General features: G+C 33.2%; 1 protein-coding gene across 3 annotated transcripts in view; it reads right to left on the bottom strand.

Moving 5' to 3' along the window:
- Positions 1–2477: 2477 nt before the first annotated feature.
- LOC132738635 (uncharacterized) overlaps positions 2478–13343 on the bottom strand; it is a 33759-nt gene continuing 22893 nt past the window's right edge. For 2 of the 3 annotated variants that reach the window (XM_060726193.1, XM_060726194.1), the window contains exons 9-10: positions 4714–4793; positions 2478–4157 (exon numbers count right to left, since the gene is read on the bottom strand). In XM_060726193.1, the coding sequence (XP_060582176.1) occupies positions 3955–4157; positions 4714–4793 (283 nt within the window). In that variant the 3' untranslated portion in view covers positions 2478–3954. Of the gene's footprint in view, positions 4158–4713; positions 4794–11674; positions 11695–13343 lie in introns of all 3 variants that reach the window. The other variant, XR_009626902.1, reaches the window with a different exon arrangement.

The raw sequence follows: 13343 nt of genomic DNA, 5'->3' as shown, positions 1-13343 counted from the left end.
TTTTCCATAAAAATTTTCCCTTATTTTGCTTTTTTTTTGCCCCAAATTGTATATGATTGGCCATTTTGCGGGCCCCCAAAATTTCAAAAACTTTAATATTAAATAGGGCATTGCATGCTAAAAATTCATGCAAAAATTTTAGACCTTAATTAAGGTAAAAGGTCCGAAAAAAGTTTGGATTCTTTTTTGGGCCAAATGCAGAGATAACTTGTTACAAACAATCTAGCACTGACTGTTTCGAATCTGCTGGTTTGTACAGCTTTAACCCTTTACCACATATATACGCGAAACAACGCACTTTTGACCCCCCCCCTTTTTTAGGCCTCAAATAGTGAAAAAATGTCCTATTTGGGCCCCAAACCTAAGTTTTCGTTTGAGAAATGTTGTTAAAAAAATTGAGCACTTTTTAGGCGCCGTTCCCCCTCCAAAAGATACATCAGGGGGTTGCCAGAAGGGGGATGTGCACCCTTCTGTTAGAGGGGTTTGAAGCGGGGCGAAGTCCCCCTCATCGCCAAGAAAATTTTGGACTTGTGAGAGGCTAAAAATGACCCCAGGTCGATCATAATGTAACGTTTAACCAACCCTGAAAAGCCTTTGACTCTATCTCAATCCCTTGAGAAGTTGCAGCACTTTGAAATAAATTTTTATGGAAAAAATCGAGGCAAAATAGTGATTTTTGGCAATTTTGAGATGTCCCCTCGTTGCCATGGTAACAGGAAATTTAAGACTGAGCATGTCGTTACAAAGGCAATTGTCCAGTCAACATTTGTGCCAAGTTTGATTAGTATTGAAGCATTTTTCATAGTTTCATAGCAGTTTGAACTTGTAACAGGAGGCTTTCCAGTGAAAACGGCCATTTTTCACAATATGCTCATGGGGGAAAGGGTTAATTTAACCTTATTACCGATTACAGCTACCATTTGACATAAGTGGGTATTACAGCTTCAATTTTACCTAAGTGGCGAGTTCAACCTCCATTTTTACATTAGTGGCTAGTACAGGTTTCATTTGACCTTAGTAACTAGTACAGTTTCCATTTGACATAAGTGGCTAGTACAGGTTTCATTTGACCTTAGTAACTAGTACAGTTTCCATTTGACATAAGTGGCTAGTACAGGTTTCATTTGACCTTAGTAACTAGTACAGTTTCCATTTGACATAAGTGGCTAGTACAGGTTTCATTTGACCTTAGAAACTAGTACAGTTTCCATTTGACATAAGTGGCTAGTACAGGTTTCATTTGACCTTAGTAACTAGTACAGTTTCCATTTGACATAAGTGGCTAGTACAGGTTTCATTTGACCTTAGTAACTAGTACAGCTAATACAGCTTCAATATGGCATACATCTTTAACTGTGATCAAAATGAAAGAATCGTCAGCATTAAAAAGTTACTATATTTAACAAAAGTTGACAATCATTAACATAGATTGAAAATAATAAAAGGGGTCCAAGTATAAAACACTCGGGAACACTATGATTTATCACATATGACTTGTGAAGTCAGCAGTCAATCTGCTATTAAATAAGGACAGTGCTATAAGAAATGTTGTGCACTTGATGAACAAAATCAGACTGCGGATTTACTTATAGATTTTAATACAATGTAATGATGTTGAAATTATTGTCATTTTCCTTGGTGGATTTGCCTCCTTCAGATTTGCAAAGTGTCAACGATTAAAAACATTTTTAGATACAACTACATGTATAAGAATCTTAACTTTAGTTCTGACTACAAAAAAAAACGAAAATCGTTAGCTCACTATAATTTTACTATCTTTGATCTTATGGCACATGAAACATAGTGAAATAATTCAAGCAATATAGTTTTAAAATTTTAAGAAAAAGAACTTTTGACTTCAGTAACATAAGCAAAGGGAGGTAACCATTTCTATAAATATTTACTTATTTTCTATTTACTAATTGAATCAAAAATATCCTAAATGCTATTCGTAACTGTAGAATACCAAGTGTTTTAACAGTCGTATGTCTTTGCTTTAAATATATCATATAAAAATGTTAAATCATTACTTTAATAATCATATCACTTAATGTTTAAATGGTTGTGTTATAAAACTATAATTACACTTTTCTCCATTTTGATAAATGTCCAGTACATTCATGTTGCAATGCCAATCTCCAGTATATAATGGTACATGTATTTACTACATCATTTCTTTGTAAAATCAAGTACTGATCATAACCTTGCTGAAGAGGCACCATATAGGTATATACTAGAACAATTCATGTTGTCATTGAGACTATATACATATACAAAGGTTAGTGGTTAATGACTTTGTATTATGCTCCTTATTCACTCTGTCACAGAGACTTTACATCAGGCAGGTTAAGTACATGCACATATAGAGCTCATATATTTTATCATACCATACGTTATTCATCAATATTCCGTCTTACAAAATGATACAACAAAATGAAATTGATATCAATGTAAAAAAAAACAAGAAGAAATGAGCATAACACAAAATCTCTTTTATTTCAAATATTCCAGAAGTATCGGAGGGACTTAATACATAATAAAACTTCATAACAAGCAAATTATATACAAAGCAACCAAACATACATCAATAAGAAAGGATAAGAAGGTACAAAAATAGAAATATATCAGTTGTGGAACAATTATACCGCTTACAGCAGGGGATATATTGTCTCCCAACCTTACACATTTCCCATTATATGTTGATATATTCTCGCTGTAATATTTTATTTGGCACATTCATAGAAGATTTTACACCTCTATTAAAACAAAGCTGATAATTCTCAAGTTAAATTATTTTTCTTCAAGATGACATATTATCTTAGAACAGCTTTCTGTTCTTCTAGTCTGATCTTATAAAGTTATGAATATCAATAATTTATCATAAATTCATATGAAGGGATTCTGTTTTATGGCCAAAGTTAAGTATTCATGTTGACTTTTGACCCTGTGACCTCTTAAAGTGGGTCTTATGGATAGAGAATATCAATCTGCAGTCATCTGTGAAATTGGAAGGCTTTGATTAAAGGACTTCTGTTTTATTGTCCTATTTGATATTTTGAGGTCGTTCAGACCTTGACCTATTTCTTGTGACCCCTAAATTGGTCTGGTAATTAGAGATGATGAAGATGCATGTTAATATGCAAATAAAGTTACAACACTTTGGATTGAAGCACATTTTTCATGAATAAGATTAAAGTAGTGTCATGGTGACATTGATCTTTGGCCCCTGATCCCGGGACCTCTTAGTAGGTATTTTGGGGAGAGTTAATCAAGGTATATGTATCTGTGAAGCAGGACCTTTGTGTTATTGTCTAGGTTACAGTTTTGTGATAGACAAACATATAGGAAAACAGACAGACATACAAAATCAATTAGCCACCCAATCTATGGATAGAGGCAATGATTCTCTTTGCAAGAAAATAATTTGACACCTATTGTAAATATACAGGTGATTTACCCTTAATAAATCTCAACTAGTAAAAAACATGTCTATTATAGAATGTCCTTGCTAAAATATTTATATAAATTAATGGAAAAAACTGATTTTATAGCAATATAATTATGTATAAGAAATGACCTTAACGTCTTAATAAAATACATTACCTAAAATAGTATACAGTCAAGCATTGAAGGAAAAAGATTGATTAAAAATAAAAACGTGTACAATCATTAACTATGTATAAAATATTAAGCTAGAAACAAATTTAAGCACTTCAAAATGTATTTCTTGGAGAAAAAGTCTAATTAACAGAAATTTTTCCATGCATTAATACGCAAGTTTTTTAAGTTAGAGGCAAAAATTATTTTGGACTTAGAAGATGTTAGAAGATGACTATAAGTAAATTACTAATATTATTATGTCACATTAAATAAACATACATTTGCCTGGTAATATTATCATGAAGTCACATAACCAAGTCTTCACAAATAATTAACACTCCAACACTAATCAAATCACTTCATGCATTTAGCAATGTCGTCATGTAAAACCCTCTTCTGTACTTCTGTAAGCTTGTCATATGTGCTTATAAATCGTCCTTTATCACGAAGACCGATCAATTCTGGTTGCTTAGCAACACAATAGATGTTAGGATTATACAGCTCGTCTCCAAGACTCCTGGATCCAGGATCACGTGTATACAAGATAACCATATTAGCTGTAAAAAACAAATAATAAAAATACTAATTGACAAAGAAGCAAATGCTATATTGATCACAGGCTTGTCACTTGTTTTCAATGTGATATTTAACAATCAGCTAAATTTGTTATACATACATTCTGTGATATAATATATGTTACTGTTATATAATACATTATGATGGCATCAAACCTTCAATGAGACATCATCTTCAAAATTAACCTCTTAGGAAAAAAAACAGTCCAGAAATTTAAGAACGCATGAAAAAAGTGTTCTTTATGACTAAACCAAGAAATTACATGCCAAGAAAATTTAGTGAAATCTCAGTATATTAAAATGAACTTCAACACATTTTTCGGGGTTATCTGCCCTTGCCACAAGTACTAAGCCTAGTCAGTAAATACATGTACACTTCCTTGCAGTCTGTGTATACACTATACAGTTGGATTATTAACTTTAAATTTTGCAGCCTGATATCCCTGAAAATGATAATGGATGGTTCCAAACATAGAAGCATGGCAAGTCCAATCAAGCCAATCAGCATATTAAGGGGTAAAAGTTGAACAAGCAATACCTCTGTATCTCTGAATAACTTCATAAGTACACCTCTTCAAATCACCTAGGCCCAATCCTGGTTCTTCTATAATAACATGTCTTAAATAAAAAGAGAACAATAAATAACTTTTCAAATAAAGGTACAGAGGGAATGTTTGTTTTCCTTACAGTTAACTCGCATAATATGATTTTTTTTTCAACTCATTCAATAAATATTAAAACTAAACTCATTTAATATCCTCTATACATTAAGGAAGAAACAAATAAATTTATTAGAGGTATAAATCAACAAATTAGAGATAACTAGAACTGTGTCCAAAGGAAATGGATGCCCCACTGACAACATATATATGGTATCTAGTAAAACAATCAACAAAGGGCCATTTTTCTCTTAAATTTAGTCACAGCCAAAATTCCTTCCTAAACCTCCATCTACAAATTAAGGTTGTTCATCCCTGGAAATTTAAGCAAAATCTGCCATCCGGTTTAAGAGGAGTTGCGTTCACAAAATTTCTGTATGGTATATAGTGAAAAAATCAACAAAGGGCCATAATTCTGTTAAATTTTGTCGCAGCAAAAAATCCTTCCTTTACTTCCATCTGCACATTAAGGTTGTTCATCCCTGGAAGTTTAAGCAAAATCTGCCATCCAGTTTCAGAAGAGTTGCTTTCACAAAATTTCTATATGGCATCAAGTGAAAAAATCAACAAAGGGACATAATTCTGTTAAATTTGGTTGCAGCAAAATTTCTTTCTTTACTGCCATCTACATATTAAGGCTGTTTATCCTGGAAGTTTAAACAAAATCTGCCATCCAGTTGAAGAGGAGTTTCGTTCACAAAATTTCTACATAGAATATAGTGAAAAAATCAACTAAGGGCCATAATTCTGTTAAATTTGGTCGCAGCAAAAATTCCATCCTTTACTACCATCTACACATTAAGGTTATTCATCCCTGGACGTTTAAGCAAAATCTGCCATCTAGTTTAAGAGGAGTTGCGTTCACAAAATTTTTACATAGTATATAGTGAAAAAATCAACAAAGGGCCATAATTCTGTTAAATTTTGTCACAGCAAAAATCCTTCCTTTACTTCCATCTACACATTAAGGTTGTTCATCCCTGGAAGTTTAAGCAAAATCTGCCATCCGGTTTCAGAGGAGTTGCGTTCACAAAATTGCTATATGATATATAGTGAACAAGAAGCGCCGCAATGCGACGAAAACCAGGTTTTCAACGACCAAGTTATGATGTGACAGCAATCAATAGGTCAAAGTGCACTGAAGTTATTGAGTACAAGCTGAAAATTCTATTGTAAGCAAATGACCTTGAACTTGCTCCCAGATATCTAAGTGGCAATCCAAAGCTGCCACTCAGCAAGTTTGGTGTCAAAAGGTCAAAGCAAACTAAAGTTATAACATGAAAACTAAATAAAATAACCTTGATCACAGACACCTGGGTAGCAATCCCAAGCTACCCCTTGATATAAGCTACCCATTCATCAAGTTTGGTGTTAATAGGCCAAAGCAAACGCAAGTTATTGAGCAGAAACTGAATTGCTATTTTTAGTAACAGTGACCTTGACCTTGATCACAGACATCTGGGTAGCAATCCCAAGCTGCCTCTTGATATAAGCTATCAATACACCAGGTTTGGTGTCAATAAGCCAAAGCAAACTCAAGTTATTGAGCAGAAACTGAATTTCTATTTTTAGTAACAGTGACCTTGACCTTGATCACAGACATCTGGGTAGCAATCCCAAGCTACCCCTTGATATAAGCTATCTATACACCAAGTTTGGTGTCAATAGGTAAAATCAAACTCAAGTTATTGAGCGGAAACTGAATTGCTATTTTTAGTAACAGTGACATGACCTTGATCACAGACACATGGATAGCAATCTCAAGCTACCTCTTGATAAAAGCTATCCATACATCAAGTTTGGTGTCAATAGGCCAAAGCAAACTCAAGTTATTGAACAGGAACTGAATTTCTATTTTTAGTTACAGTGACCTTGACCTTAATCACAGACACCTGGGTAGCAATCCCAAGCTACCCCTTGATATAAGCTACCCATTCATCTAGTTTGGTGTCAATAGGCCAAAGCAAATTCAAGTTATTGAGCAGAAACTGAATTGCTATTTTAGTAACAGTGACATGACCTTGATCACAGACACCTGGATAGCAATCCCAAGCTGCCTCTTGATAAAAGCTATCCATACATCAAGTTTGGTGTCAATAGGCCAAAGCAAACTCAAGTTATTGAGCAGAAACTGAATTTCTATTTTAAGTAACAGTGACCTTGACCTTAATCACAGACACCTGGGTAGCAATCCCAAGCTGCCTCTTAATATAAGCTACCAATACACCAAGAGAGGTGTCAATAGGCCTAAGCAAACTCAAGTTATTGAGTTGAAACTGAATTTTTATTTTAAGTAACAGTGACCTTGACCTTGATCACAGACACCTGGGTAGCAATCCCAAGCTACCCCTTGATATAAGCTACCCATTCATCAAGTTTGATGTCAATAGGCCAAAGCAAACTCAAGTTATTGAGCAGAAACTGAATTGCTATTTTTAGTAACAGTGACCTTGACCTTGATCACAGACATCTGGGTAGCAATCCCAAGCTGCCTCTTGATATAAGCTATCTACACACCAAGTTTGGTGTCAATATGCCAAAGCAAACTCAAGTTATTGAGCGGAAACCAAAAATTGACGCCTGCCCGCCCGCCGACTTCGGCATTACAATAACCCGGTTTTCGTTGAAAACCTATTTAAAAAATCAACAAAGGGCCATAATTCTGTTAAATTTTGTCGCAGCAAAATTCCTTCCTTTACTTCCATCTACACATTAAGGTTGTTCATCCCTGGAAGTTATGCAAAATCTGCCATTAGGTGTAAGAGTTTCGTTCACGAGATTTCGGGACGTACAGACAGAAAGATGGACGGACGTACAGACGAACGAACAAGTGCAACGCATTATGCTCCCACATTGTGGGGGCATAAAATAATAAACATTGATTTTGAAGACAAATGATTACACAGGAATATTTGTAACAATGTATAACAGATTACCAAATGATATTCTTGAAATCTCACTGAGTACATGTCCACTTTCTATTCTAGGATTAAAGAAACAGTGTTGAATTTTATTGAATATTTTCTTTAAGAACATCAACCAATGTATGATTCTTGATTGCATTAATACATTCAGTAATTTTTTCATTTTTTTCAGTTTTCAAAACAAGTTATCAGACAAATCAGAAACTGACAGAAGTTAATGTCAGGCACCAAAACAAGAACCCACACTTTCTAACTAAAGAATTTTTTAAGTGTAAGTTGTTTACTGTTAAATATATACAGAAACACAAAGAACAGAGTTGTGACTATCTTTACTGATTAAAGCCCTTGAAAAACTTGATGGTTGCCATATTTAGTAAATTTGGCCCAGTCTATTGACGCTAATCAAATGGAAAAGTTTATTACATCTTAAGTAAACTATAATGTGTGGAACAGACATCGGACTGAATGTGGTTGAGTAGGTTGAACTTACATTTCAAACAAGCAAATTATCAAAGTATTTCAAGCAAGACTTAAGTCCCCTATCAGTCAGAAACCCGCAAGAAGTATGTCATCAACATTCTAAAGTGCCATGACCTATCAATTATGCCATTGTCAAAGACATGAATGAACTTTTGAGTTCTTAGTTTTTCTAAATCATAGAAATGTGTTAAGTTCTTTGTCTAATAAGGAAATAATGTTTATACAGATAATCAAAAGATCAAATTTTCTCAGGATAAATATGTATATTTTATGTTTCAACTTTTCTCTATTTCAAGTAAATTTGTTGGAAAAGTTCAAAGTTCTATAAAAGAGATCCAAGGAAACAGGTTTTACGAACAGACAGACAGATGGACTGATGGACAGAGGACATTCCTGTTAATGTAACCAGAATATAACATTTTTAAAAGCAAAATTCTTAAACAAAAGAGGAGAAACTCTTGAAATAAAGATGCTAGACTTATGACCATTGTCATACATGATGTGAGTCATGACCAAGAACAATTATTTCAAGTCAAAAGTACATCATCTATAGTAACAATGAATATAGTAACAAAGTGAAAAAATATACAATTTTCAAAAAAAATACCATTTATACTAACAAAAAAGAAAATTACAAACAAGAACATGTTTAAACTCAAAGTCCCCCAGATCAGATACTTGAAGTTGAAAAATATTCTCCTTACTAATAAAACTTTATCAAATATATATAAACGCAAACCTTGTTGTTAACCTAGTGACCCCAAACTCAATCCAAACTTAACAGATCAACTTAAGTAAATATGAGACAATTTGGTAAGATTTTTAACGAAGGTTGTATAAAAATTGTGCACAAATCTAGTGTTAGCACAAGTGACCTTGACCTTGTGACTCCCAACACTGGACCATCCAAGGCATTTTCTTCTAAAGATAAAAAACATCAGTCTGTAAATAAAGGCTGTTTAAGCAAATGCGTAAATCTATTTTTGGCACCATTGATCTTGACCCACTGACCCCTAGCTCAATCCAAAGGAGGAAGACCAGGCAAGATATCTTTCTACGAAATATAAAAGACATCTGTCAATAAATAAAGGCTGTATTGGCAAAAGTGTAAAACAAGATTGCATTTGTGAAACAATACTACCACTGCACTATACAATATTAAATAGCAAGAAAAGGAGTAGTTCATTAATTTTTCTTTCTAAACAATGAAACTTTGTGATAATGCAGTAAAAATTACTGAATTTGGAACAAGGTCACTAGTTCAGAAAGTAGGTCAACTATTAAAGCAGCCTATTCTTTATCTAAAACTGTACTCATGTCATGGTCCATATATAGCTGTACCTAAAAGAACAAAAAAGTAGGTCACTAGCAGAGTCCAATTCTATATATAAAACAATAATAATGATTCAAAATACTTTTACTGTGTAGTTTTTATTCTATCAGACTTTAAAAATATCTGGCATGAAATTTCCTATTAAATTTGGCATTATTTAGCCAATAAATACTAGTAAAAATTATATATTTAAAATCAAAAAATCTTTTTCTTTCCAGAAAATTAAAAAATAAACAAGAACGTGTTTGTTAAACACCAATGCCCCCAGCTCAGATTCTTGTCAGTAATAATATTTAAAATAAAGACTGTATGGGCAAAAGTGTAAACAATCTATTTTTAGCACTCGTGACCTTGATCCAACTGACCCCTAACTCCATCCAAAGGAAAAATATCATGCAACTTATTTTCCTACCAAATATGAAATAAATCTGTCAATATTTAAAGGCTGTAAGGGCAAAAGTGTAAAATCTATTTTTCGCATTGTTGACCATGACGCAACTGACCCCTAACTCCACCCAAAGGAAGAATACCATGTAAGTTATCTTCCTACCAATTATAATACAAATCTGTCAATAGATAAAGGCTGTGTGAGCAAGAGTGTAAAAATCTATTTTTAGCACTGGTGACCTTGACCCAACTGACCCCTACCTCCATCCAAATGAGAATACCTCAATTTAATCTTCCTACAAAATATACAAGACATCTGTCGATAGAAGTCGATAGAATAAGGTTAATACACCTGTGAAAGTGTAAAAAATATATTTTTGACATTGGTGACCTTCACCCAAATGACCCCTTACTAAAGGAAAAGGAAAAGGACCTCCCTTGGTATGACTATTATAAACATGAAAGACATAAACTTAAAAATAAAGGCTGTATGAGCAGAAATGTTCAGATTAATGTTTTTACACATGTGACCTTGACATTGACCTAGAGACGCCTAACGCCACAAAAAAATTAGAGGACCGTTAAAGGTATCCACCTACCAATTATGAAAGATATCATTAAATAAATTAAGTAAATAGGTGAAATTTGTTTGATAAATCCAACTTGGCATAATAAGTTAACCATACAAGGCCCTATTTTCAAAGTGATAAAAAGGGAAATTACTGGGAAAATGGATGGCACATTTATATAACTTGGCAATATCATGTACATTGTATTGATAAGTAAGTGTGAAAATTATTAAGCCATAAGTTCAGATAGAACATAAGATATTTCCAACTTGCCGGTTTAGGTTTACCATTATTCATTTTCTAAGTGCTGAAAAGGGCCATAACTTGGTGCAAATGGAAGCCATAGTTATGTAACTTGCCCAGATCATATACTTTGTATGGATTAGTAAGTGTGTAAATTATGAAGCCATTGGTACAAGTAGAACTTAAGAAAAATCTAACTTGCCATTCTAGGTTAACCTCGTGCGGACAGACGGACAGACATCCTTCCATTTGTATTCTTGTTAGGTATTTTACTGTGTAAAAAAGTACCCAACAATCAAAGAAAAAAACCCAACAATACATACGGAGTGAGTAGGATTGGTAGTTGTTAGTTCAGTACCCAACATATACCCTCTTGTGCGCTCAGACGGACGGACGAACAGACGGACGGTTCAATTACTATATGCCCGCGGGCATAAAAAAAGTTGCCCGTTCTGGGGTTTGAACCCACATCCCTCATTTTCAATGTAGTTGACAGTAATTCTAGCCTATTTGAATCTTCTTCAAAGCAGAGGTAATGCATGAAGGGTATACTACCTTAAAGTAGCTAGGAGAAACTGTAGGAAAAGTGGGACGGAACAATGGTATGGAAGGATATTTTTCAGGGCGGATAAAAAATAGCAACCTGCAGTGTGCATTTAAGTTTCGTATGTTATGTGTTTTTATATATCCAATTAAACCAATAAAACAAAGCAATGGCGATATTCTTATGCATTATAATAAGGTTATCGTTACAATGGGAGAGCAATATAACAGGGTGGCAGTGAAAATTCTTGATCTGATTATTATAAATTCAAAGAATATGACACATAAAGCAATTATATCAAACGTGCAGATATTTACCAGAAATCGTTTAACATTATTGTGGTTATTAATTACTACTTACTAGTAGGTGTTGTAGAAGCTCTACATTAATACATACAAAATCATTAAATAATCATGCTTCCTTAATTAAAACAAATAAAATGCTCTATTATAGTTTGTTATCTTTGAGACTGTCATCAATGCATTTTCAATCAATATTCATTTTTTCATTCACCTTATCAACTTTCATTTCCTTTTGATAATCAAATTTCCGATCTTCATTCAGTCTTCTCATTCACATTTTATTTTTTTTTATTTTTCTCATTGTATCAAGAATTTTTAACATACTTGTTTTTGTTTTAAGTGGGTATATATATTTTATATTAATGCATGTTCTTTTTTAGTTTGCTTTTAAATATGCACCATGCAAACCAAACTTAGCAACCATGAGGCATATATAACCCTGTATTAACCCTGGTCCCACTTTCATTTATATAATATACTTGAATTATTGGAAATAAATTAACTGTTGAACCAACCTTTTGTTACAGGTAAGTTTCATTCATTTTTCTCACTCACCTTTTTAGTCTTCATTCATTTTTCTCACTCACCTATCAATTTTTATCCTTCATTGATTTCTATCATTCACATTTACTTGTTTAACTCCTACTCATTCCTTTCACACACCATCTCTTTTATTCTGGTTCACCTTATTTTTAATTCCCCCCCCCCCCTCTCATCATCTTTTTATCTTCAATCAATCACCCATTTAATCTCATTCATTCTCTTATTTACTTTTATTCATTATTTCCTTAAACTTTTATCCATTTTCCTTGCATAGCAGACTGGCATTTCTGATAGTTTTACCTATGCCGGACACTTCATCTGGCATGGGGGTAACTTAACACATGACAGATATCATTTTTATTCACCTTTTTAATTTATGCATATTTTCTAAAGCTTTAGAGTTGTGATGATACTGAAGCCATGTCCATTAAAATTCTGTTTTATAACCCAAGTTGTCCCAGTACACAATGGCCCCCAATTTATTTTAGGCAAGGGTCATGAGGTTTGGTTAAATATTATCCAAGTAAGGTTGATAGGGGCATAAAAAATATTTAAGTTTGAACTTCAGTCAATGTCATTATAAGTAACAATATTCACAAAGCACTGCTATTGTATGCATTTTATTAACAGGTGCCTAAATTTGATATGTTTAGATAGCCCATTCATAGGCTAAAGAGAAGTTGTTCAAAAGATTTACTTTATATTGCATAAAAACTCACAAGTTTATGACGAGAAATGGAAACTTAAATGATTTCTATCTTAATGATCTGATGGAATCTAGAATTAAAGTACAGCAACAGTCTACAGAAGGCAATCTCAGAAATAGAATTAATAAAAACAATTAGATGAAAAAACAAGAGAGCCATAATAGCTGTATGTCACCTCACATAAGATAAAATTGCTGAAAAAAATCAAAATTCTTAAATATAAAAAGTCAGGTGTTTTAGCTAATACTATGAGTATCATTTCTAGAATATTCTAAATTGTCTGCAACAAAATACTTCATGTCAAATATCTTTAGATGTCCTGGCATTGTAATTTCACACAAGAAAACTTAAATTATGTTGTTTTTACTCTTACTATAATGTTGAAAAAAGTGAATCTGAGGCTGGCTAATTTTAACCCCAGAGCTTGATTTTGGTGAGTTTTTAGTAAACCAGAATGTGATACTAAATCATGCAAAA

Source organism: Ruditapes philippinarum, unplaced genomic scaffold (assembly GCF_026571515.1).
Source record: "Ruditapes philippinarum isolate M1 unplaced genomic scaffold, ASM2657151v2 ctg7523_1_1_1_1, whole genome shotgun sequence".
In the NCBI taxonomy this organism is placed as follows: Eukaryota; Metazoa; Mollusca; class Bivalvia; order Venerida; family Veneridae; genus Ruditapes; species Ruditapes philippinarum.
This window is presented reverse-complemented; position numbering and strand designations above follow the sequence as displayed.